Genomic DNA, 27,608 nt, shown 5'->3' on the forward strand with positions numbered 1-27,608 from the left:
ATCTGTTGGTTCACTCCCCAAAGGACTGCAAAACCCAAGGTTGGGCCAGGGTGAAGCCAGGAGCCAGGAGCGTCTTCCAGATCTTCCACTGAGTATAAGAGCCTAAGCACTTGGACCATCTTCCACTGATCTTTCCAGGCCACTCGCAGGGAGCTAGATCAGAAGTGGAGCAACTGGCACCCATATCGGATGTCAGCATTGTATCGCAAGCAGCAGCTTAACCTGCTATATCACAACACTGGCCCAGATTACTATAATTTATATGGAAAAGGTTTGACTTGGATCATAGAGGACTGAATTGGCCTTAAGGGAAAGAAATGGACAGATTTGAAGTCCAGGTGTATTCCTAAGTTGGTATGTATCCAATCAGCCATGTCTCAACTTCTTAGTCAACACAGAGAGGATTCCAGGAATGCTTAGTAATGTGACACTGATATGTAAAACTCCATCTACTATCCCAGTAATTTAAGACCTTAAAAAATGAAGAGGGAATTCTGAAAGAATGGAGAGTGTACTTGGGTCTCTAAATCTAACACTCCTCTTTTTGACCTCCTTCTCCACCTCTACATACTCCCTCCACCTTTGAAACATCATACCCTTCCTTCCCAGTGACTTGCAGTGCGAAATAAAGGAGTTTGCTTTTCAACTCCAAGAACCCAGCTTGGTGAGAGTCAGCGCTTGCTTAGCTCGAGAGAGAAGACTGTTTTCAGATTTTTCCTGGCCTGCTCTCTGACCCACCATGTAGCTCTTGGATGCACTGAATAGAGATGCATGGTTTGGATTTGGGGGCAGCAATTTGCATGCATGCCACAGAGATCCCAGAAAAGGAAAGAGAGTGATTACAACCACTGCTGGGCCCAGAAATTCAGAGAAATGGAATGGGTTCCATAGAGCTGGTTGCTGCTTTAGAAGAGATTCCACTGTGTCTAGAAGTCTGTCCTATAGATATTTTCCCATTTCAGAAGAGATCTATACTGAGATAAAGTTCTGCACTGTGCTTTTACTCTGCCCACAGGGATGACAATGCGTTGTTGCCATCCCACCTATCACACTGCCTACTATGACATGCTGCCCCACCCAGCCAGAGAGGACAGGTACAGCTCTAAGTGGGGAACTCAGTCAGCAAGGAAGGCAGTGCCTTTTCTGAAAGTTCTGTTGTTCAATTGGAAATCTCTACTGAAAGGAGAAGAAATCTTGGTTGGGAAAAGAAGGGTAAGCTCAGAGGGCATTATCACAGCCTGGGACATCTTGTCTATAAAGAGAATAGAAAGAAAAGCAGGGAGCATGATGAAGCGAGGAGGTATGATAAGGAATTAAAAAGTAAACTTTAAAAAATATTCAAAGGAAGGCAATGGATAAGAAGATGGAATATGGAAAGGAGAAGAGGTTTTACATTCTACTTTGATTGGTCTTGTCCTGAACTTTAATTATGGATTAATGACCAGGAGAGGATGTTCCTCAGGGCTTGATTGTTCTGTCTTCTAGTAGTTGTAGCCTACTGCTCACATGCTGTGTTTTTTCCTGCTGTTTCAGGATCAACTCAGCCTGTAGTATCTAGAGCTTGATGAAAATAGGACAGCAGTGGACTAATAGAAATCAGGCAGCCAACTTCTAAAAAGATTTATCTTCTTATTTATTTGAAATACAGAGTAACACGGAGATAAAGGGAGAGAGAGAGGGAGGGATGAGGGAAGGAAGGGGGAGAGAGAGAGAGAGGAAGGAGAAGAAAAAGAAGGAGGAGGAGGAGGAGGAGGAGGAAGAGGAGGGAGAGAGAGCTTCCATTCATTGGTCCATTCCCCAAATGCCTGCAATAGCCAGGGCTAAGCCAAGTCAAATCCAGGAGTCTGGAGCTGTTTCTGGGTCTCCCACATGGGCTGCTGGGACTCAGCCATCATCCACTGCCTTCCCAAGTGCTTTGACAGGAAGCTGATAAGCAGCAGAGGAACCAGGACTAGAACTGGCACTTTGATATGGGATTCAGGCATCTCAAGGTGGCTTAACCTGCTGCATCACAATGTCAGCCCCAGGCAGCCAACTTTTTTACTCTGACTCTTCTACATTGTTTTCTAAGTTTTCCTGAAGGTTTGGATTACAAATAAGGTGTTCGTTAATTTTTCAACAGACGTGCAGGGGTACTGTTTACACTTTACCAGTGATGAGATAAAGGTAGGTTAAAAAAGATAGAAGTAACCAAAGAGTGAAAATTTTTGGAAACAAAAATATGTCTATACTCTAATTAGATTCATTTACAGCATTTTAAATTAAAATATGATCTGTTGTGCTGAAATTTAGTTTGTACATGATATTGCAGTTGATCCTGGGAAGCAGAGTATAGAAAGCTTGAGTTTCTGTCTCGGCTTTGTCCTGCCTGAATACCATATCTACCTCTTTACTGATCCTTCATGTGTTGGACATCAGGTGCTTCATTTCCATAACAGATGTTTGCATTCACATTTTAGGAAACTTACGATGGAAGAAGTTGGACAGAACCCATTGAATGACGTGTAAGTACTGACATTAACAAGGACTTTGGTACTAGAGGGAGAATCTCCTGCAATCCAGGAAGGAGGAAAACCTTGGTTATGCCAAGGTATCCTCAAGCCTGAGGAGACAAAAACTTTTGTTTCAGTTCTTTGTAGTTCTTTCAGATCAATGGAGTGGTTTTCAGAAATAGCTGTTGTCTTAAATAGCATATCGGTCTTATTTGGGGAAATGATCCCTCCGCTTTCTAGCTCTACACTCAGCAAACACATCTGTCCAGTTGGGTTAGTAAATAGTCAAGTCTGCAACCAATGGATATGGAAGAAATTCCTCTCCCTTTTAGATGCTCACACACTTTATAGGTTCACTGGATTACACATACTCCATATAAAAATAAGTATGTAAGTTAGAGAATGATTATGCATATGAAAAACCTTTATTTTGCTTGATAAAAGAATTATAGTGTATTTAGTTCCACTTATAATATTTGAAAATAAAATGGGATTTGACTCCAGCAATTTTCTTTATGCAAAACACTGTGGAAATCAATTTATCATGGAAAATAAGGTAGAACTGGTTAGGCTTACTAACTACAGCAATTGGGGGAATAAGTAAGGTTACAGGAAAAATCTTCCATATTATGCTCTTGTATTTTCCTGGCCTGAATTTAGTAATGAAGATAATTTTCCTATAGGTGCAAGATGATGGAAATACCAAATTTGGAAGTCACAAAACAGAATCTTGACTACCTGAACTCAGATCTTGAACAGGACCTGCAGAAACTGGATGAGGCAAATCAGATTCTTCTTAGAAAAATCCAAGAGAAAGAAGAAACTATTCAAAGGTTGGGATTTGCTGTTGGTGAGGGGAAGGGTTTCTTTTTATCTGAATGTCCCTTAGGATAGAGAGAAAATTGAAAGGTGGATGACTCCTTTTTATGGCTAGTTGTGGCATGCTATTTAAATTCTAAAGTATGAACTGTGGTGCCCTCAAAATGCTTTACGTATAGATTTGTGCATTAAATGTCTGCATTAGGTTGACATTTTATCACCACTGCCCTTGGTGGTCACTAGAGATCCCTGAGACTTTAGGGTAGCGCCTCAAGCTGAAGTCCTGGTGGCTTCCTTAGGACTGCCCCACACCTGGATAATTTTCTAATTTTCAGTCTGGAAACAGAGATCACCCTGTCACTGGGGCGAGTCAAAGAGAAGGAGGAGTTGAACCACATCATACTAGAGAAGGAGGAAGCCTTGAAGGACCTGAAACTGGAGTCAGGACAACTGGTAAGCAAACATCTAGCCAGGCATCCTTGGATGCACTTGCTCACAATTCTACTGTGCCCTCTTTCCCAGCAATCATCACATGCTCATCATTTCTGTATCTGTAGGAATCACAGCTGTTTAAGAGAGTGTTCTGGGATGTAGCACTCAGCAAAGGAGCTGGTGCCTGGGCTCTGTTTCTGGATCCACCACGTGGGGCCAGAGTACATTTTTTCTACTTGGTACACTCATCCCCAGATATTATTTCAGGGGTCTGGTAAAGGGGAGGATAGGAGAGCAGCATAGGCTTTCCCCCTTTGCTTTCTTCTCCCCACAGGAAAAAAGGAATAAGCTCCTTAGCAGGAATGTAGCAGAGCTTCAGAAGGAGGTAAGAGGGGCCCTGGAACATTGTCTTCATACAGGAAAGACCGTTAGGGTGGGCTGGGAGCCTGAGAGAGGGGGTCTGGGCACACTCAGAAGGAGGTATATGAATGAAAGGGCTGGTTTCCACACCACAAAATCCATTTCTGAGGAATCCCCATAATTGTCTTCCTGAACTCTACAGTCTGAAGTAACCAGCAAAATCCATGTACTGCTATCTAATGGATCTTAGAACAAACTCTGACCAAGGCCAGCATTAATTGGGAATTTCAGATTGCGGAGCAAGATGAAAGACTATAAAGGAGGAAATGAGGTGTTCCTCCTTCCCCAAACATTTTGCCCCACTCTATTGCCTCTCCCATCCTCCTCTTCTCCTCTTTGAGCCTTAGCATCCACAGGATATGGGAACAAAAGTTGTGTCCAGCTAGCATGGAATCAGACAGCTTTCTTAGGGAAATGCAAACAGTGTTCCATCAGGTGTCTATGGAGACCTGGATGAGTTAACCATTTTGCTGCCTCAGATAGTCAAATCTGCCACTCTCCCAAGTTTTCATGGTTGTATGCCTTACTTAGTTCTTGATATGTGGAATGATATTTCAGATTTCAAACAGGTTTCAGAATGTTGGCCTTGATCAAGGAATCCTAAAGCAAATGTTGGCAGAATTGAAGGTGAGTAGAAAAACAAACCTAAAGATTTTCCAGACTATCTGTCAATTCTAGGTTCTGGAAGTTGTTGTTTTCTAGGACTCCCTGAGGTGAGATGTTAAAGGCCCATGGGGCATTCGTAAGGTCATTCCTTGTCACACTCGTAGCAGAGATGGCTTCCATGGCATCAAAATGGAGGGAATTGCTTGTGAAGCCTCATCATCCACCGGCCAATGCAACACATGTTCTGAATGCTTGTCAGGGTCTGCCATCATGAAGTGCATGATATCAATGAGGACACATAAATAAGATATTCAAGGAATAAAATAGTAACATCCACAATTACACAGGGCTCTGTCAACAATCTGGTTTTCAAACCCAGGGTTTGTAGGCCAAGGGCTTTTTTTAAAAAACATTAATTTTTATTATCATTGTATGCTACTGGAAGATAAATCCATTGACAACATGAATTTTGTGTTTCACATGAATTTTCCAACATGAATTTTGTGTTCACACCTGAGTGCCTATAATATTTCCGGGCACATGATAGATATCCAATAAATATTTATTGAATGAAAGAATTGGACTCCCATGATTGGGAGGCTCATTACAGATATATGTGGCAAATATGACCAACTGACTAAGCCCACCATGCAAGAGCCCCACTATCTTTTTTTCCCTCTGAAAAAGAGGAGCAAGGTTTTCTTTTGATTTTTATGTGATTCAGAGGGCATACTACTGCACCATACTGAATATGAGTGGAGAAAATATCTGGTGAGCTTTGGTGAATAGGACTGCAGGAAGGATGGATAAGGTTCACTGGGGAATCAGGCTACCAAGATTTACATGGCTATTCTGTCACTATGTGACGTACTATGATTGTATACTTAACTGAATCCATGCCTTTTTGTTTCCTTATCTATAAAAATGAGGGTAGTAACCATGCCTGCTCTAATACATTGCTATCACATGTCCTCAATCTATAGCCATCATTATGTTCTTTGCTAGTATGGAGAAGATGATAATTACCCATTTGCCTTCTCTAAAAGAATGCTATAAACGTTCTACTGTCACTCATTGTCTTCCATAGGTAAAAGTACAGATGACAATGGAGTCCTGTGCAAATCAAGAAAAGGAAATGGCCAAGGTAGATGAAGTTGTCTCTTCTGCTGAGGGTCTATGCAGGATAAGAACAGGATGGGGCAGATGTTTAGCACAGTAGTTAATCCACCCTGCTTAAGATGCTCACATTCCTTATGGGAGTGCCTGGGTTTGAGACTGAGCCCCTACTCATATGCACCCTGGGAGGAAGCAATTGATGACTCAAGTGCTTGGGTCCTTGCCACCAATGTGGGAGATGTGGATTGAGTCCCTTGTTCCTGTTTCCAGGCTTTGGCCTGGTCCAGCTCTGGCTGTTGTGGCATTTGGATAATGAATCAGTAGATCAAAGATATTCTCTCTCTCTCTTTATCTTTGCCTTAAAAAACATTTTAAGGGGTTTACACTGTGGTGCAGCATGTTAAAACCCCAACCTGCAGCACTGGCATCCCATATGGGTGCAGGTTCGAGTCCCAGCTGCTCCTATTTCCAATCCAGCTCCCTGCTAATGTGTCTGGGAGGGTAAGGGAGGAGGGCCCAAGTGCTTGGGAGACTCAGAGGAGACTCTTGGCTCCTGGATTCTGATTTGAGGAGTGAACCAGCAAATGGAAGATTCATTCTCCTCTCTCTCTTCCTCTCTTTCTTTTTCTTTCTCTCTCTCTCCCTATCTCTGTAACTCTTTCAAATAAATAAAATGACGTTATGGGGGGAGAAGCCATTGTAATCCATATTCTGTACTTTGGAAATTTATATTCATTAAATAAAAAAAATTTTAAAGGGAGATAACTCAAAGGGTCTTTTTTTAAAGATTTATTTTATTTATTTGAGAGAGAGTTATAGAGAGAGGTAGAGACAGAAACAAAGGTCTTCCATCTGCTGGTTCACTCCCCAGATGGCTGCAACACCCGGAGCTGGGCTTATCCAAAGCCAGGAGCCAGGAGCATCTTCCAGGTCTCCCACATGGGTGCAGGGGCCCAATGACTTGGGCCATCTTCTACTGCTTTCCCAGGCCATAGCAGAAAGCTGGATTGGAAGAGGAGCAGTCAGGACTAGAATTGGTGCCCATATGAGATGCCAGCGCTTCAGGCCAGGGCTTTAACTTGCTGCGCCACAGCCCCTCAAAGGGTCTTATAAACAGAATCATTTGAGGCAAAGGAAGGAGAAGAAAGTGTCTCTTAAAAGTATTGCTTTTTCCATTTCTTAAAATATTCCTCTACCTCAAATACCACCATCACATCCCAAGTATAAGTGCCCTGAAATATCCCTTGGAGTCCCACCTAAGAGCATATGGCAACCTGGGCAATTTTCTTTGTGAAAATTAGACAAGTGAATTATGAGATCACCTCTTTGTGATATTGTAGTTTTCCTTCAACTAAGGACTTGCTTGGAAACCAGGCAACTGTCCAATGTACCAAGTAGGGCTCCAGGGAGCAGCTCAGGCTTGGTTCTCCTTTAACTTACGGGATGTGTTAATTTTCTTTTCTTTCTAGGTAGAGAGTGACTACCAGTCTGTGTATCAGCTCTGTGAGGATCAGGCCCACTACATAAAGGTACCAGGCCTCTGGGGAAAAGGCAGAGTAAGGGCAAAATTTCTCCAAGGCTTTGAAGTCGTTGGTTTCTCATTAGGCATGAGAATGCCTGTTACGCAACAGTAGAAATAACAAGAGAGATGTTCATTAAGAATTTGTTTTGTGCCGGGCACTGGGTTAAACTCTCAATTTTTCCTCAATCTGCCTGATAATTCTATTAGAATGATAATGTTACAAGCAGGAGAACACTGAGGTTATAAGGAGTTAGGTAACATGCTCTGGGGAACACAGCTGGTAAGCATTAGAGCTGTCGTTTGAATCAGAGCAGGGTCCATAATGAGAATGCCTTTTATTCGTATCCATTCTGGTCACTAATATCTCATACTTTTTTATTAGAACATCTTCCTTACCTTTATGTGAACACTCCAAGGAATGTACCATATAGAATATGAAGACTTAGTCTTAGCAGAATATTTTTTATCAATGACATTGTAATGAAAGACAGAAATTCTCGTTGGTGACTTTTTTTTTTTCATTTTTTGTGGGAAGAAATACCAGGAAATTCTGAGGAAGATGGAAAAGGAAAAGGAGGTGCTGCTTCTTGAAAAAGAAATGTAAGTTTGAAAGAATGACCTCCCTGATTGATTTTCCCAAAGAGGTTGTGCCGGTATCTGCTCCCACAAGAAATGTAGAATTCTAGTTATTCTATATCTTCACTGTCACTTAGTATTTTCAATTTTTAAAATTTTAGCCTTTCTGGAAAGAGAGTTGTAGTGATAAATAATTTTGATTTAAATAATGCATTTAATCACTGACTACTTATGAGGTTTTATAGATTTTCATATTGCTAATTGGAGATTGGGATATCCTCTTATATAACATGTCTTTCGTCTACACTTGTGTTTTTTGTCTTTTTCACATTGATTTGTACAAGCTCCTTATATTTCTTTCACAAGGTTCTTTGTCATATATATGTATCACAGTTTTCTATTCTTTCTTAATAGAATTTCTTTAAAAAGCAATCGTTCTTAATCTTAAGGAAATTTAATCTATTAAGTTTATCAATTTTTTCTTCTATATTCAGTGCTCTCAGTTATAAAACTTCTCTTCTATAACAAGCTGAGAGAGGGCAGGAGCCATTTTGGACATATGTAACAGCTGCGCCAGTTTGTGTCTACACTCTCAGTAACCAGCTGAGTGGAGATGCCCAAGTCTGGGCGGGAGAATTGACAGGGACTGGGGGCTTGTGGTTGTGGGAGGCTTATGTGCCAGGACTGTGAAAACACTGTGACTGTGTGGGAGGGCACAGGGTGTGGTTGGGACTTTGGGAATTCCCTAAGGGTAGCTCCATGCTCGAAGGGTTCTCTGATTCCCTGGTGAGGGTTATTGCTGTGGTATCTAATCTTACACCAAGGACTGCACAGATCCTTTGTGTGGTTCTTGTGTGAATGTGGATGAATATTGTACCCACTGGGGCTAGCACTCAAACACTAGTCTCCTAAGAGGAAAGGAGATGAGCGTGAGACTATGCCAACAGAGCAGAACAAACCTCCCCTCTGACCAAAAAAAAAAAAAAAAAAAAATTGGCAGTGGAGAGATTTACCACACCAAACCTTGTGCACTTCCTTCACCCTGCAGCACTGAACAGAGCTCCCTGGCCAATCCACCACATACCTCTGGGTATTCACAGAAAAAGTGGACACTCCACTAAGTCAAAGAGATATGATCCAAAGATAAAAGCCATCACAGAGAAAAAAAAAAAAAAAAAAAAGAAACCAACGAGTATCTCCACAAATGCTGAATAATAAATGCAGCAATTCAAGAAACAAGAATGAAGAAGGCAACATGATGCCCTCAAAAAAACACAACACTTCAATACTAGAATGTGAAAATGAAGAGATTGAAGAAACGCAATTCAATAAATTGATCATAGTATTACTTAGAAGTAATCAGAAGTAAATCCACAAATTACTGAAAACCGTACATGACATGAAAGAAAATTTCTCCCATGAAATTGAGATCTTAAAGAGAAATTAAAATTAAATCTTTGAAATGAAGAATTCAGCAGAACAAATTAAAAATGTGGTGGAAAGCCTTAACAACAGACTTAGTGAAATAGAAGAAAGAATATCCGATTTAGAAGTCAAATCACTGGAAAATTTTACAAACTGAAAAAAAAAAGAAGAAATTAGAAAACTAAAAAATAATGTTGAAGATCTATGGGATACTATCAAATGTCCCAACATACAGGTTTTAACAGTTCCTAAAGGCATGGAAAGAGGATGGATTAGAAGGCCTTTTTAGTGAAATAATTACAGAAAACTTTCCAATTCGGAGAATGAAAGGGACATTCAAGTACAGGAAAACATAGAAATCCAATTAGACATGACCAGAAAAGATCTTCACCATGACATATTGTAGTCAAACTCTCCACAGTAAAATACAAAGAAAAGATTCTAAAATATGCATGAGAGAAACACCAGATTATTTTCAGAGAATCTCTAATTAGACTCACAGCAGACTTTTCATCAGAAACCTTACAGGCTGGGAGAGAATGGCAAGATATATTCAGATTTAAGAGAAAAAAAACTGTCAACCCAGAACACTGTACCCTGCAAAGCTCTCAATTAGGAATGAAAGTGAAATAAAGACCTTTCATAACAAACAGAAATTGAAAGAATTTGTCACCACCCATCCAGCCTTATATAAAAGACACTTAAGGATGTGCTACACACAGAAACACAGAAACATGGTCATCACTATGAAGTGAAGACAGAAAACCTATCAGTAAAAGTACAAAGGAAATTCAAAGTAAACAATGGGAATATTTACGGGAAAATGGCAGGGCAAAGTCATTATTTATCAATAGTCACTTTGTAAATGGCCTCAACTTTCCAGTTAAAAGACACAGACTGGCTGAATGGATTAAAAAACAAAATCCATCTATTTGCTGCTCATAAGACACATGTTTCACCAACAAAGATATATGAACACTGAAACTGAAAGAATGGAAAAAGATATTCCATCCTAACAGAAAACAAAAAAGAGCTGATGCAGCCATCCTAATATCAATAGACTGTAATGCAAAAACTGTTAAAAGAGACAAAGAAGTTCACTATGTAATGATTAAGGGATCATGTGACTATTATAAATGTATATCCACCTAATTACAAGGCACTAGGCTATTTAAAAGAAACATTAATAAATCTAAATGGAAACATAGACACCCATACGATAGTAATGAGAGACTTCAATACCCAACTTTCACTAATGGACAGATCAATCAGACAGAAAATCAGCAAGGAAACACAGAGTTATTAGACCAAATGGACCTAACAGATAGCCATAGAACATTCCATCCTACAGTCACAGAATGCATATTCTACTCACCAATGTATGGAACTTACTCTAGGACTGACTAGATGCTAGGCCATAAAGTAAGTCTCAGCAAATTCAAAAAAATCAAAATCATACCATGCATCTTCTCTGGCCACAATGGAATAAAGCTGTAAATCAACAACTCATGAATCTCTAGAACATATGCAAACACATGGAGACTGAAAAGCATGCTCCTGAATGAACAGTGGATAATTAAAGAAATTTAAAGAGAAATCAAAAAATTTCTGGAAAAAATAAAGATGACAATACAAATCTTATGGAATATAGCAAAAAAGAAGAAAGTTTATAGCAATTAGCCTACATCAAGAAATGGGAAAGGCATCAAATAAAAAAGCTATCAATACATCCCCAGGGCCTAGAAAAACAACAGCAAACTAAACCCAAAATTAATAGGAGGAAAGAAAAAATTAAAATTAGAGAAGAAATAAACAAAATTGAAACAAAAAAATACCAAAGATCAACAAAACAAAGAACTGGTTTTTTGGAAAAAAATAAACAAAATTGTCACACCATTGGCACAACTAACCTAGAGAGAGAGAGAAAGAGAGAAAGACCCAAATCAATAAAATTAAGTAGGAAAAGGAAATGTAACAACAGATATTATAGAAATAAAGAGTCATCAAGAATTACTACAAACAGCTGTATGGCAAAAAAATTGGGAAATGTGGAAGAAATGGATAGATTCCGAGGCACATACAAACTACCAAAATTGAGTCATGAAGACCTAGAAAACCTAAACAGATCAATAACCAAGATGGAAATTGAATCAGTAATAAAGACCATCCCAACAAAGAAAAGTCCAGGACTGGATAGCTTTACTGTTGAATTCTACCAGACTTTTAAAGAAGAGCTAATTCTAATTCTTTTCAAACAATGCAAAACAACTGAAAGGGAGGGAATCCTTCCAAACTCCTTCTGTGAAGCCTGCATCACCTTAATTCCTAAGCCAGAGAAAGATATGACAGAGAAATGGAACTACAGACCAATGTCTCTGATGAACATAGATAAAAAATCCTCCACAAAATACTTGCCAATCGAATCCAACAACATATCAGAAAGATCATTCACCCAGACAAAGTGAAATTTGTCCCAGGTAATTAAGGATAGTTCAATATATGCAAATCAATAAAAGTGATACATCACATTAACAAACTGAAGAACAAAAACCCATATGATTATCTCAATAGATTCAGAGAAAGCATATGAAAAAATACAACCTCCTTTCATGATGAAAACCTTAAGCAAATTGGATATAGAAGGAACATTCCTCAACACAATCAAGGCAATTTATGACAAACCCATGATCAGCACCCTAGTGAATGGGGAAAAGTTGGAAGCATTCCCCCTAATATCCATAACCAGACAAGGATATCTACTCTCACCATTGCTATTTAATATAGCCTTGTAAGTTTTGCCAGAGCCATTAGCCAAGAAAATGAAATCAAAAGGATAGAAATGTGAAGGAAGAAGTCAAACTATCCCTATTTGCAGATGACATGATTCTATAATAAGGAATCCAAAGGATTTTTGCTGAGAGACTATTGGAACTCAATTTTGAGTTTGGTAAAGTGGCAGGATATAAATTCAACACACAAAAAATCAACAATTTTGGTATATACAGACATTGCCGCAGCAGAGAAAGAACTTCTAAGATCAATCTCATACACAATAGCTACAAAAAAATGAAATACCTTGGGATAAATTTAACCAAGGATGTCAAACAATGAGAATTACAAAATATTAAAGAAAGAAATAGATGATACAAAAAAATCAAAAAATCTTCCATGTTCATGGATTGGAAGAATCAGTATCATCAAAATGTCCATACTACCAAAAGCAATTTATAAATTCAATGTGATACCAATCAAAATACCAAGGACATTCTTCTCAGATATAGAAAAAATGATACTGAAATTAATATGGAAACACAGGAGACCCTGAATAGCTGAAGCAATCTTTTAAAACAAAAACAAAGCAGGAGGCATCACAATACCAGATTTCAAGACATACTATAGGGCAGTTATAATCAAAACAGCCTGATACTGGTACAAAAACAGATGGATAGACCAATGGAACAGAATAGAAATGCCAGAAATCAATCCATGCACCTACAACCAACTTATCTTTGACAAAAGAGCTGAAATAAATCCCTGGAGCAAAGACAGTCTCTTCAACAAATGATTCTGGTAAAATTGGGTCTCCATTGACAGAGCTATGAAGCAAGACCGTACCTTGCACCTAACACAAAAATCCACTCAAAATGGATTAAAGACTTAAATCTATGACCCAATACCGTTAAATTATTAGAGAACATTGGGGAAACACTGCAAGACATTGGCATAGGCAAAGAGTTCTTGGAAAAGACCCCAGAAGCACAGGCAATCAAAGCCAAAATTGACAAATGGGATTACATCAAATTTAGAAGCATCTGCACTGCAAAAGTGAAGAGGCAACAAACAGAACGGGAGAACTTATTTGCATGCTATGCAACTGATAAAGGATTAATAACCTGAATATATAAAAAGCTCAAGAAATTCAATAATGTGAATTAATGCTATAACTAGTACTCAAACAGTATTTTACACTTTATGTTCTGTGTGGTGCAAACTGTTGAAATCTTTACTTAATATATACTAAATCGATCTTCTATATATAAAGATAATTGAAAATGAATCTTGATGTGAATGGAATGGGAGAGGGAACGGGAGATGGGAAGGGTGTGGGTGGGAGGGAAGTTATGGGGGGAAAAAGCCATTGTAATCCATAAACTGTACTTTGGAAAATTATATTTACTAAATAAAAGTTTAAAAAAAGTCAACATAACAAAACAAACAACCCAGTTATGAAATAAGCAAAGGACTTAAAATAGACATTTTTCAAAAGAGGAAATCCAAATGGCCAATAGACACATGAAAATATGTTCAGGATCACTAGCTGTCAGGGAAATGCAAATCATAACCACAATGAGGTTTCACCTCACCCCTGTTAGAAAGGTTTTCATTCAGAAACCAACAAATAACAAATGCTGGTGAGGATGTGGAAAAAAGGTACCCTAATCCACTGTTGGTGGGAATGTAAACTGATAAAGTCACTATGGAAGACAGTACGGAGATACCTAAGAAATCAGAATATAAATCTACCAAATGACCCAGCCATCCCATTCCTGGTTACTTACTCAAGGGAAATGAAATCAGCTTATGAAAGAATTATCTGTCCCCCATGTTTATTGCAGCTCAATTCACAATAGCTAAGATATGGAATCAACCCAATTCCCCGTCAACTGAAGACTCGTTAAATTATGGGATATGTATACCATGGAATATACATAGCAGTAAAAAAAATCAAAAACAAAACAAAAAATGAAATTAAGTCATTTGCAACAAAATGGACGAAACTGAAAAACATCAAAGTGAAATAAGCCAGTCCCAAAAGGACAAATGCCATATGTTCTCTCTTACCTGTGATAACTAACAGAGCACCTAACACACAACCTAAAAGTGAAATTGACACTTTGAGAAGCAATAACTTTGAACATCCTTGTCTTGACTGTTGAGGAACAGGTTTATTTTTTCTTTCATACTATTTGCTAAACTCTTAACATAATCAATCATATGTCTATAAAGTTCATTGAAAATAGATCTTGGTAAAAAGAATGACAATAAGAGAATGGGTGGGACAAGGGCTCAGTGAGAAGAATCACCATGTTCCTAAAGTTGTAAATATGAAATTTTTGAAGTTTGTATTCCTTAAATAAAAGGATTCTGGAGGAAAAATAAATGGTTGAATGAAAAAAAAAAACTACTCTCCTATAATTTCCCATAGAAAGTTTTATTGTTTTAACTTTCACCCTTAAGTTCCATTCATCTGGAATTTTTTTTCCCGTGTAGTTTGAGGTAGAGATTAAGATTTTTTCTGGATGGCTTGTCAATTGGTCCAGCACCATTTTGAAGAGACCATGCATTTGCAATGGTGACTTGTTTTATAAGTCAGGTGAGTATTTATATGTGGGTCTATCTCTGGATGATTGTTTTGTACTGTTAGTCTATGCCTGTATACTCGTGCCAATACCACAATGCTTTAAGTATTGTAGATTTGTAATATCTTGATATATGGTTTCTTCAGTTCTATAACTTTGTTGTTCTTCAAGATTATCTTGGTTGTTCTTGCATTTCTATATAAATTTTAAAACCAGTTTTTCAAATTCTATTAAAAACAAAAAGTATTGAAAGATTGATTGGACTTACATGGATCCTACAGATACATTTGGTGGAACGATAATATTTAAATGACCGTTTTCCAAACTATTAACATCTTTATCCTTCTGATTATTTCAGTCTTCCTTAATTTCTGAAAATAATGTTCTGTAGTTTTCTGCATAGTATTTTTGTGTATCTTTCATCAGATTTATTCCCAGGTATTTGACATTTCATTGCTGTTATAATCACATTGTTCATTAATTTGACTGGATTACTGCTAGTATACAGAAATGACATTGGTTTCTCTACATATAATTCATATCCATCAACCTTGCTACATCCATTTATTCTAGTAATCTGTAGATTCTTTTAGATTTTTATTCAAAAATAATGACAGCTGTGTCTTTCTCTTTCCAATCTTTAAACCTGTTATTATCTTTTTGACTTACAGCATTAGTTATGACTTTTGGTACAGCATAGGCTAGAGAGAGTGATGGTGGATATCATTTATTTATTTATCACTGAACTTAGGGGGAAAGTGTTAATGCTTTACAATTAAGTATTATGATATATGGCTTTCCTGTAGCCATGCTTTGTCAGACTAAGACATTTCCCTTTTATTTTCAGCTTGCTGAATACTTTTTGTCATGACATATACTACATTTTGGGAAACCTTTGTGTACCATCTGTTGAAAGGATCATGTTTTTTCCTTGAAAACATGCGCATGCCCCCTGCACCCTGACTTTTCCTCCACACACTGTGTGATTACACCACTGTTTGCTCACCTCTTCACCTTCTGCTTTCTTGGAATCTTGAGCTGCACACACACAATTTAGGAGCCAGCTACCTTGAGAGGATAATCCATTCAGATGTTTGAACTCACTTCTACCTCCCTTGAGTTTTTCCCCTCAAGTCATAGTCACATTGATGGCCTTGAATTCCAGCCTCCGTGTCCTCAGCCAATTGAAGCTGTCATTGCTGCTTGGACTCGATTGCCCTGAACCACAGATTGGTAAATGTCCTAGGGAAAAGCCTGGGTGAATGAGCTCAGTCCAGTGAGCTTCATGAGTCAGCATCCCCCTGACTTCTGCCTGCACCTGCCAATGCATTCCAACAGCTGTCAGGCATTGTGCCCAGTTTTCACAGTTGCTTTTCGAGGTGCACTAGTCTGATACAGTTATTCCATTGGGGCAAGAATCAGGAGTCTGTGCCACTTCTATCTTTTCTCTTTCATTTGATGATTATAAAAAGAAATTCCCATTAAAATGCTGATTAAGCTTTCATTGGACCCAACCCCTCCAGGGGGAGGAAAATAATTATAAAATGTGAACCACAAAATAAAACAAATGAAAATAAGTGTACAATCAATGACCAGAAGGCAATGGGGAATGAAGAAAAGCAGGCAGATATGACAGAGGCGCCGACTCTTGGAAGGAGAGGATAGCAGGAGGTTACTGCCTCATTTGCAGAGCTGCTAGCCTGAGTGTAGGCCAAACTTGGTGTGTAAGAGGCAGCTAAATGGTTTTTCTGGGATAAAAATTAGAAGACAGAGTTGGGGCAGCCAAGGGTGCTGGAAGGAAAGCAGGGAGTCAGGCATGAGAAGGCCTTACATTTAAACTCTGTCCCGGTCTCCAGAGGAGCTCCAAGCCTTGCACACTCAGGATCATCTGCAAACAGCTCAGCTGGGGATACAAGACCAGAACTGACCTTTGAACTGCCACCAAAAGACAGACTTCTGTTTGAATTTAACTTTAGGGTCACATCAATCTTTATCTTATAAATTTTCTTTCTCTTGAGAATGGATCACATTACCCTGGTTCTTAGTATGCTGAGCATTTATGAATTTTGAATGTGGAGCATAGTGAATGTTATTTTGGATCCAGGAAATAAATCATGATCATAGATGAAAAATGACTTAGGAAACTCCTCTCATCAGTCTCTTGGATTATTTTACATCATTATTGGCTCTGATCTTTTTTACCTAGATCCAAAGTCCAGAATAACTCCTCCCAAATTGTGAAGCCTGGATCAATTCTGGTGGAGACCATCCAAAGCGACGTGGTAGGTCCTTGCTACTCCAAATCGGGATTTCCCCCCTACTCTCCCCTTCCCTGGATTTGTATGTTCGTTCTCTCTCTCTCTCTCCCCCGTATGTCTGTCTCTCTACATTCCTCCCTCTGTGTGTCCGTCTCTGTGTGTCCGTCTCTGTGTGTGTGTGTGTTGTATGTGTGTCCATCAATAACCCTGGAGTTAGGAAATGCCTTGCTCCATACCCTAACACATAGAGAGTGGCAGAGCCAGCATTAACCCAGGCAGCCTGACTCCAGGGTGGCCACTCTTAGCCATTCTGCTACATTACCCTTCTGTGAGCATGTGGACAGCCATAACTGTGATTTTTATTACCTCCCATAGGAGAGGACCATCATGAAGAAACAAAAGAGGGTCTTTTGGTACAGGTAAATGGCAGAATCTTAGTTTTTAGCTAGTTCAGATCATATGGGTCTGCAGCTGATCTAAGAAAGTAACAAAGAAAACCCATATCCATCAAAGAGAGAACATCAGGCAGCCCCTTCCTTCCTTTCGCAACCCAGAATTATAACATCAGAGTTAGACAATGATAAATGGTTAGAAGAATTACTGGCTTTTTCTGAGTTCAGATGAAGGCTGTAGGCTGTATTTCACCCTCAACTTCCACGTTTATGAACCTCAGCCTGGCCCCTTTCCACTTTCCAGGTCCTGAATCTGACAAGCTCCACTGTCCTCTCTGTTGGGGGGAGTTCAAGGGGCATTAATTTTCTTAGCTCTTTTGCTTCAAGTTGAAAACTTGAGGGAAAAAAAAAAAACATGACACTGAACTCTCTGTGCCTTTTTTTTTTTTTTGATTTTTGAAATATGGAGACTAACCCAGACATGTTTCATGTGTCACTTTAAGGAAAACTTTTATTTAGGACATGTCAGTATAACTGAAGAACAACAGCCTTTGACTAGTTGCCAGGGTAGAATTTTGGTTTGGGTATACATAAGAAGACACACAGACACACACACACATTTTTTACTGTTTGGGTTGGTCTCTTTGGACTTGGTCTGTTGGTCTGTTTAGAAAATGCTGGTGTTCACTTTACCTGGATGTTAATGTCACAGGTGGCTAAATCATGTTTCAGGTTCTAGAACTGTTTGCTATAAAAGGCCAGAAGAGGGGCACCGATGATGAGGTTTGTGAGTGGGACACTTCTGAACATTTTCTGACAACCCCTAAAAAGGAATCCCTAAAATATAGTACCTGGAAAGTCATCTCCTTTTGCTCTTCCAATCTTTCTTTGTGGATATCTATTCTGCTGGAAGACAAAAGTATCAGAAGAGTTATACTCAACTCCTGACCATGGCATCACTTTTTTCTGTATTCACCATCCCACTACCCTTACCTTCTGTACCCCCCAACCTCCCACCTATCCTCCCCAGACCACCAGATTTGCCTGAAGAAACAATTCACCAGCAATTTGTAAGTGTGAGGTTCATCTGCACTGCTTGACCTTGGGCTGTTTCCCCTGCACTAATGATAAGTGTCTTTTTGCAGGCATTTCCGGTGTCTTGTCTTCATGGCCATGATCTTCATTAGGCTGCTGGGTTACATGTTTTTCCATCTGCAGTACATAAACCCGGACCTCCTTGTGGATGCCCTGCCCATGGTAATGAGCAGGGACACCTTGACGTGGCTGAGGGACGTCTTATTTCCCTCCCTCACTCTAGAGGTGGAAGAAGTTCTACCACACTAGTCTGGGGTGGCCAGTGGGGGCTCACCCTGCTCCTGAGTAGAGGGAGCTATAGCAGAGGCCACTGTGTTGAAGGGTCGTCCTGGAAGGAAGTGGGAGCTGCTGACTCAGAGCTACTACTTGATGTTTGATGTCTTCATTTTGTTCTTTCTTTGCTTCCCCTCTAGAGTGTCTCTCTTTCAAATAAAGAATATGTTTGTAGAGAGACCACTATGTTAGCCTACATTTGGTCTGGGAGTCCTGGAGCCTCGCTGGGCATCCACCAGTTCTGCCCTGTACCGTTGATACAACCTGCACTTGAATGAAAAACTCTCCCAGAACTTCTATGGTCTGTTCCACATTTTCTTAAAAATAAAGAAAAAGTCACATGTTCTTTTGTTAGATTCTCCAGTCACTCTGGAGTGAGGATAAAGGGCATTCCATTAAGGAGCCAGTAGGATGAATAGAAGGCTTGTTCCTTTCTGTAATTTTAATGACACCTTATCTCCCCTACCACACTTTTTATTTTATGTCTTAGAGGAGTGGGATGCGCTGAAAAGCTGGCCTTTTTCACACGCATATGTGCTTTTACTCATTCATAAATGAGAAGAAAATTACCTTAAAATTCAAATGTGAATAAAAGTCAATGTGTAAAATTGGAAAGTGCTTTAGAAACAGCCAAATACACTTACACTTACCTATTGTTCAAAGCCCAACTCAAATTTCCTCACTTCCAACATGCCTCCCGTGACCTCTCCTCGCTGCAGGCCACCTGTCTGGCCTTCCCCTCTTCCTGCCCTGTCCATGACTGCCTTATGGTGCCACGACTGAGTGCCTGTATCTTGGGGTTTATGATGCCTTTGTACACAGCGCCTTAGAATGGTGGCTTTACAAAGTGAGACTTAGGGAAGAATCCCTATGATGGTTTGTATTTCTTTCCAAGAGCATCTGAGGAGTGATAACTAGAAGCATGAGTTTAGATTGTATATTGTGAAAGCCCAGCCTTTTGCAAGGAAAGACTATTGGGAGTTGACAGCACAGAGAGAAGGGAGGTGAGGAAGGTGCAACAAAACATGAGGTCATATGTCTAGCTGGAGGTGTCTCCATGGTTACTGAAGCTAAGCGGTTGAGGTGTCCCTTGGCAGCTCCTTCCTCCACACTGCTCATGCTCTGGCTTCTCAGTGCCCTTGTCTCCTTTAGAGAACATTCCCTATGAAATTTTCAGTGAATTTCACATGGAAGACAATGTCGATGTGCTTGCTTTGGCTGAGGACATGGTCCTGTCCCAGATTTTCTTTTTATGGTTTGGGGATAAGATTGTCTCACAACAAGGCCCCTACAAAGACTGATCAACACCGCCCTCTTGTGGCCAATACAATCTTTGTGTTTCAGCTCCTTTACTCAAAGTTGTGATGGAATTGAAACAGGAAAGATGGATCACATGTCATTCCTGGGCAATTCTCTATATGCATTCTAATGAGTCTGTTTAGTCTTCATTCATTCATTCAACAAATAGTTACTGAACACCTTTGTTAGACTATATGGTGTTCTAGGTGCCAGGATTATAGTAATGAACAAAACAGACACAATTCTCTGCCCGCTTTGTAGTGGGGATGGGCAGACAATAAACATATAATTAAATATGCAAATATGACATGAGGTTAGGTGATTTAACAAAGTAAGTGGAGTAGGAGGCTCTTTTGTGGATTCCCTGCTCACTCCTCTGAAATGGTCCCTTTTTAAAGTCTCTTTAGGATTGAATACTCCAAGCTAAGTTTTGGTTTCTGCCAGGACAGTACCCTGGCTAATACACTGTTCACTTGCAGGAGCATCCCTGAGGCAGAAGGGGCAGAAGACTTTAGGACTTGTGGTGTAAAACTACAGGTATATGTGAGGAGAAGGGCTGCAACTGGACAGAAGCGCATTCACAGAGTATGTCCTGACCCATTCCCATCTGACCCTACAGTCCTCATAAGTCCATGGAATTCCTGGGTTCTCCATCACCAAGCCCTTCCAACAGACACATCCTTGCATTCTGACATTCAAGACTTGGGAAGGCGACTTGGAAAATACGGACTAAGTGGCCCCTCACTTGCAGTCAGCCATCCAGCAGGATTATGCAAACTTGAAACTGGGCTGGATGTAGATTGGAAAAGCATAGACATTTTGGCTGCCCAAGATAGTCTGCCTCCAAGGAGGAAGCTGGTGCTAGAAGGGCTCTGATGGTGTTCCCATGTCTTGGAAGCAGAAAAGAGATAACGACGCTTTACCTGAATAGTGCTAAACTGGAAACATGACTTGCAGTGGGAGCTCACCACCCTCCCAAATATCCATACATTTCCAAAAAACTTTAATAAAATAATTTAATGTACTTAGCACAACAAGGGACACATGATGTCAACCAATACTAGTTTTCTTTCCCTTTTGTTACAAAAAAGTTTGCCTTCACCTGAAGCTAATTTTACAAAGCAACACAGAGAAAAAGGCTGGCTCCTTCCTAGTTCAGTCCCAAATACTGGAGAGAAGTTGCTCATGAAGCAAAGAGGTTTATTTTGCTCAAGGTTTTGGCAATTCACCATCCAAGACTGGAGAGGCCCCATTGGTTGAAGTGTCTGGTGAAGTCGGAGGACAGCAATGGAAGAGCATTGCAGAGGAAGCATCGCAGAGTGAGCCAGGAACAGAGGGAGCGGCTGGGCCTGGTTTAGCCTTCCCTAGGCAACCCTCTCATGAGAACAATCGTGCAGAGGCATGCTCCCTATGACCTAAGGACCTCCTTGTAGGTCCACCTCTTAGGCACCATAACTGGATTAAGTCTTCACTTTCTTCGCATACTGAACGTGTGACTTTGGGATTTGACCATCTGCATGAGTTTGGGGGCCACAGCCTGTACAAACCATAGTATCTTTTTAAAATTGGACAGCTGTCTGCTATCCAAAATGAAAATTCCCTAATCCTTTGAGCTCCTGTGATCTTGGGTTCTAGATCATCTTATTTATCCTTCTCTGTACACCTATTAAGCTGAACAGAATACAGCAGATGATATGATGTCTGGCAAAGAACAGTAACCCTATTCTTTTATTCTGAAAACTATGGCTTTCTCAATGCTTTCTAAGATTTCATTAGCTGTTTTGGTAGCTGTATCACACAAAGTAATGTGTGGAGTCCACCAGGATTATGTGAATGACTTTTTATTCTACATATCCTGTTTTGTATTTCTTGTTCATAATATAAAATGATAAATGCAGAACTTACCGCTTGCCACTTGTTCTGTTAACTTTCATTTTGTTGGTTTCACTGCTTCATTTATTCCACTGAAATTTTTCAAAATGCTGCTTCTATAAAGGAATTGACTCCCCACTTCAGTGACCAAAGACAGGGTAGCGAGACAGGCACAAAGGAGGAGTAGAAACTGAGGAACTCCGGTTGCAGAAAGGATTAAGAATAAAATTTGCTTTGGCTTTGCCATATATGTTGATGTCAGACAGCTAGTTAACCCTTCCTTTGAAACCCAAGGCCAGCATTAACAGCAGCTGCAAGTTCCTCAGTATTCTGAAATGGAACTTCTTTGAGTCTGGAGGCTTGAATCCAATTAAATAGATTGGGCACGCTATCTTCTCACCTGTGTTAAAACTTAATCACCTGTTAACTATTTTGGACTCTCCTTTTTATCGTGCTGAAGATTAGGTTCCTTTGATAGGAAATAAGACTCTTCTCTCTCAACATTAGACTCCAGCCCCAGGGGATGGCCTATTCCTTTCATTTCTTCTTGTTCCAAACACATTAGAAGAGCCTTTTAAAAACTGCACTCATCCATGGAGGATGGCCCAAGTCCTTGGGCCCTGCACCCCATGGGAGACCAGGATAAGTACCTGGCTCCTGCCATCGGATCAGCGCGGTGCACCGGCCGCAGCGCGCCAGCCACAGCAGCCATTGGAGGGTGAACCAATGGCAAAGGAAGACCTTTCTCTCTCTCTCTCACTGTCCACTCTGCCTGTCAAAAAATATAAATAAATAAATAAAATTAAAAACAAACTGCACTCATACTCTCTTCTGGAAAGTCACAGTGTTTTCTGGAAAAAAAGCACTGATAAGAAAGTCAAGCCTTGGACACTAGGCCCAGTTATTTTGTTAACCCAATGGTTGTACACAAGCCCCACTTACCTTCTGTGGGCCTGGGGTGAATCTCCAGGTGACTTCTACAGTCATTTATGCTGACAGTTTTGGATTCTATGAATCAGTCCATTAAGGCAAAGCAGTAAGTGAGAAACAATCCTCTTCCTAACGTTTCCATCAGGCTTCGGCCTTCCCTGCAGACTTTTTCCTGGCGCTCCCTGTTTCCCAGGTGATCCCTCAGGAACCTGGAAGTACTTTCGTCTCTTTTCCTTGTCAGGCATCTCAGTGCGTAGTGTTCCTGTAATTCCTATCTTCTTGAGTAGTGTTTCTTTTTTTTTCTTTTTTTTTTTTGACAGGCAGAGTGGACAGTGAGAGAGAGAGACAGAGAGAAAGGTCTTCCTTTGCCATTGGTTCACCCTCCAATGGCCGCCGCAGCCCTCGCGCTGCGGCCAGCGCACCGCGCTGATCCGATGGCAGGAGCCAGGAGCCAGGTGCTTTTCCTGGTCTCCCATGGGGTGCAGGGCCCAAGCACCTGAGCCATCCTCCACTGCACTCCCTGGCCACAGCAGAGGGCTGGCCTGGAAGAGGGGCAACCGGGACAGAATCCGGCGCCCCGACCGGGACTAGAACCCGGTGTGCCGGCGCCGCAAGGCGGAGGATTAACCTAGTGAGCCGCGGCGCCGGCGAGTAGTGTTTCTTAAGGAGTTACAGCACTGCTGTGCAGCAGGTCAAGCTACCACCTGTGATGCTGGCATTCTACATCGGAGCACCAATTTGAGGCTCTCCTGATCCAGCTCCCTGCTAAAATGCCTGGGAAAGCAGCAGAAGGTGGCCCAAATAGTTGGGTCCCTGCCACCCACGTGGGAGACATTGATGGATTTCCTGGCTACTGGCTCCAGCCTGGCCCAGCACTGGCTATTGCAGCCACCTGGAGAGTGAACCAGCAGATGGAAGATTTCTCTCTCTCTCTCTCTCTCTCTCTCCCTCCCTCCCCACCCCCGTGTGTTACTCTGTTTTTTTTTTTAATAAATAAATGAATAACAATGAATTACAGGCAGGTAATGCATATCTTTGGAGGCACCGGTGATGGCTCAAATACTTTGGTTCCTGCCACTACATGGAAGACCTGGATGGAGTTCCAAGCTCCTGGCTTTGGCCTGGCCCAACCCAGACTATTGTAGGCACTTGGGGGAATGAATGAGCATATGGAAAGATCTCTCATTCATTCTTCCTCTCTCTCTCTCTCATTCTCTCTGCCTTTCAAATAAATAAAAATATAAAAAGCATGAGTTAAGAAGTTCAATTTAAAGGCTTTGTTTATTGAGTTCTTACTTCATGCCAGACATTGCACAATGAGTTCAGGAGGGGCTGGGGTGACAGGAGTGGTTCAAGAACCAGCAGTTCATGACATTCTCAAAGACTCAATTTTGTGGCAGGTCCCAGCCCTCAGCACAAGGTTCAAGTTAACTCAGCAGCTGCTCTGAAGTATAAATCCTGACTTAATGGGAGTCCAGAACTATTAACACCTGTACATTGATTGCCTACTGTATTGCAGATATAATGTTAGTTTCATACAGTGTCCATTTCATGGTTTAACGAACTGGCTCAGAGTATCCACCTAGTAAGTGGCAGAGTCCAGGCCCATATGCCACCTTCAGACTCCCTGATGACGTTTGCCTTTCAAATTCAAGTGCAATCAAGACCCTTGGCAACATCTTCGAAGCCAATAACAGCCTGTAAGTTGGTAGAACTACTGAATCAGTGATTGTAGGCCATTCATGTTCCATCACATATTTTCTTCTCCCTTTACCACTTATGTAAAGATAGTATAGAGACCCCAAATCATTGTGCTGGTACCATGGCTCACTTGGTTAATCCTCTGCCTGCGGCGCCAGCATCCCATATGGTTCTAGTCCTGGTTGCTCCTCTTCCAGTCCAGCTCTCTGATGTGGCCCAGGAGGGCAGTGGAAGATGGCCCAAGTGTTTGGGCTCCTGCACCCACATGGGAGACCAGGAAGACGCACCTGGCTCCTGGCTTTGGATCGGCGCAGTGCCGGCCATGGTGGCCATTTGGAGTGTGAACCAATGAAGGAAGACCTCTCTCTCTTTCTCTCTCTCTCTCTCTCTCTCTCTCTCACTGTCTATAACTCTACCTGTCAAATAAATTTAAAAAAAAGAGACCCCAAATCATTTCAGTGTCTTATGTTTTAATAGGGAGTCCATTTATTCCTCTTGTTTAATGATTTCAGTGACAGATATTTAAATGCCTTGTATAATTACTTTATGAAGACAGCCCAGACCATTTACATTTTAATATAAGTAAAACATGGAGGAGTTGCTTTTTAAATTTTTTACAGATTTATTTATTTATTTGAGAGGTAGAGTTACAGGCAGAGAGAGGCAGAGACAGAGAGAAGGTCTTCTATCTGCTAGTTTACTCCCCAAATGGCTGTGACTGCCGGAGCTGAGCCAATTCAAATCCAGGAGCCAGGAGCCACCTCTGGGTCTCCCATGCTGGTGCAGGAGCCCAAGTACCTAGGCCATCTTTCACTGCTTTCCCAGTCCATCAGCAGGGAGCTGGATTGGAAGTGGAGCAGCCGGGACATGAACTGGCGCCCATAAGAGATGCCAGCACTGCAGGTGGTAGCTTTACCCACTATGCCACAGCACCAGCCCTATTTTTTAAATGTTTTAAAATGTATTTGAGAGACAGAGATACAAATACACATGCACACACACAGAGCTCCTGTCATCCATCAGTTTACCAATCAAGTGCCCACAATGGCCAGGAAGAGGAAAGAACAAAGCAGGGAGCCAGGAACCCCAAGCCAGGTCTCCCACATGGGTGGCAGAGATCCAGCTACTAGAGTCATCACTGCTGCCTCCCAGGGTCTGCCTTACAGGAAGTTAAATTCAGGTATAGGAGCCAGGTATCACACTCAGGTGCTCCAAGGTCATCTTAAGCAGTATATTAACTGCTATGATAAACACCTACCTGAAAGTTGGGCTTAGAAGGATGACTTGAAGGAAATTTTAAGATTATTGTTATCTCCAGATGGATAAGCGTATTGAATCCAGAGCCTAACAGGAAAGTTAAAGCAATCATTTAGAAGATGATTCTTCCAAGAGTAGCTTTGTCTGAGTTGTCTCAGGATGGTGTGGTGTATAAAACTTTATCACAGAAAACCCTTATAATTTCTAATATAAATTAATGGGACTTGGAAGAAGCTCAACTCATTCCAGGCTGATATTATCCCCAGGAAATGTTCTTGGTGGTTCCTTCCCCCATAAAGCATTTGTACTCACCAGTTAGGATTTCCCTTGACTTTATACTATGTTACCACCTACTCTGGGTGGGTACCGGCTTCAAAGAAAATCAGTTGCACTCTGCTATAGACCATGTATGCCCCTCCAAAATTCATATGTTGAAACCTAATCCACAAAGCAATGGTATTTGAAATGAGGCCTTTGAAAAGTGATTAAGTGAAGAAGGTAGAGAGACTCCTTTCAAAAGGACAGCAGAGAGTTCCCTTGTCCCTTCTGCCATGTTGGGACACAGTGAAAAGACTGCTGTCTTTAACCAGGAAGAAAGCTCTCAGCAGACATCAGATCTGCTGGCACCTTGATTTAGACTTCCCATATCCCAAAACCATAATAAATAAATATCTGTTATTTATAATCTGTCAAGTCTATGATTTGTCATACAAATTCAAATGGATTATGGTGACTCCTTCTCGAAATTCTCCCCAGAGTTGGAAAGCCAAAGGGCTCTGTGGTCCCCAAGCTCAACAGCTGCCAACTCTGTCACAGGGACCATTAATGGGCAGGTACTGCTCACTCCATTCACATGGGCTGATAGAAGCTTTCCTTCCAGGCTGCTGATGTCAGGGCTCTCAGGAGGCAAAGCTGCCTCAATGTGGGACCATCTACCCTTAACCAGCTGAATGACAATTACCTGCTTGGAGGTAGGGTTTATTTTTCTTTTGGGAGGTATATTGGCAGATTGGTGAAACCTGGATCTAACTTGATAATTTTCATATTCCAAAATATTCATAGCTAAGTCTCTGAAGAATGGAAAGATGTATGGTAATGGATTTCAATAGCTCTTGGAAGGGTAACAATGCAGAGGGTGGTAAGATGGAGTGGGGATAAGGGATGGGGTGGCATGGTGGATGGTGCAAAATAGTCTGCCAGGAAAGGGATTAGATTTCCTAGGTATGAATCCTTCCCTTTGTTATAACTTCTTTGCTGTAAAAATAGGTGGTTAGGAGCTTCTTTATCTTTCAGGCCAGTTTGGCTTGGAATTACATTTGCAGTCAGCTTTAAACCAAATCATATGACATTTTAAGCCCTATACAGCCCACTGCAGTCTGGAAATAAGAGTAAATATGAAATTAGAGGCTGAAAAATTCGCCTATCTTTCCATGCATGGTTTGAGGATTCCTGGGTGGGGTAGGAAATTGATGAGTTAGTGTGGGTCTAGAACCCAGTCTGCCAGTGACTTCCTGTGTGATGGGAAACCTATCTCCCCCCTCCAGTTTCATTGTCCTTGAAAGACACCATTAACCAATCTTACTGAGGTCAAATTTTCATGTCTCTACTACCTGCATCACTCTGCTAGGAAACAGGCAAGACAGAATGGTGCCTTTTGTTACATAATCTCCACCTTGACAGAATTTATAATCTATTACCAAGTAAAAAGCAAAGAAGAGTGAAGAAGTGCCATGAAGAGAATATAGAGTGCCAAGGAGACTCAA

The 27,608-nt window shown here is 40.9% G+C and overlaps 1 protein-coding gene across 4 annotated transcripts; it reads left to right on the forward strand.

The window, feature by feature from the left end:
- Positions 1–1,069: 1,069 nt before the first annotated feature.
- On the forward strand, positions 1,070–23,136 carry LOC103351146 (transmembrane and coiled-coil domain-containing protein 5B). Of its 4 annotated transcripts, none has more exons than XM_051822119.2 (13): positions 1,070–1,212; positions 2,460–2,504; positions 3,176–3,325; positions 3,647–3,764; positions 4,078–4,128; positions 4,722–4,790; positions 5,857–5,913; positions 7,355–7,414; positions 7,943–8,007; positions 16,975–17,050; positions 17,402–17,445; positions 18,564–18,675; positions 18,927–23,136. In XM_051822119.2, the coding sequence occupies exons 2-13, from the start codon at positions 2,470–2,472 to the stop codon at positions 19,062–19,064; spliced, it is 975 nt and encodes a 324-aa protein (XP_051678079.2). In that variant the 5' UTR covers positions 1,070–1,212; positions 2,460–2,469; the 3' UTR covers positions 19,065–23,136. The 4 variants fall into 4 exon arrangements, with proteins under 4 accessions (XP_051678079.2, XP_051678081.2, XP_008267479.2 ...); XM_051822120.2 differs by lacking the exon at positions 1,070–1,212 and adding an exon at positions 1,945–2,166; XM_051822121.2 differs by lacking the exon at positions 4,722–4,790.
- Positions 23,137–27,608: the final 4,472 nt, after the last annotated feature.

The sequence above is a fragment of the Oryctolagus cuniculus genome, chromosome 12, assembly GCF_964237555.1.
Source record: "Oryctolagus cuniculus chromosome 12, mOryCun1.1, whole genome shotgun sequence".
NCBI classification, from domain to species: Eukaryota; Metazoa; Chordata; class Mammalia; order Lagomorpha; family Leporidae; genus Oryctolagus; species Oryctolagus cuniculus.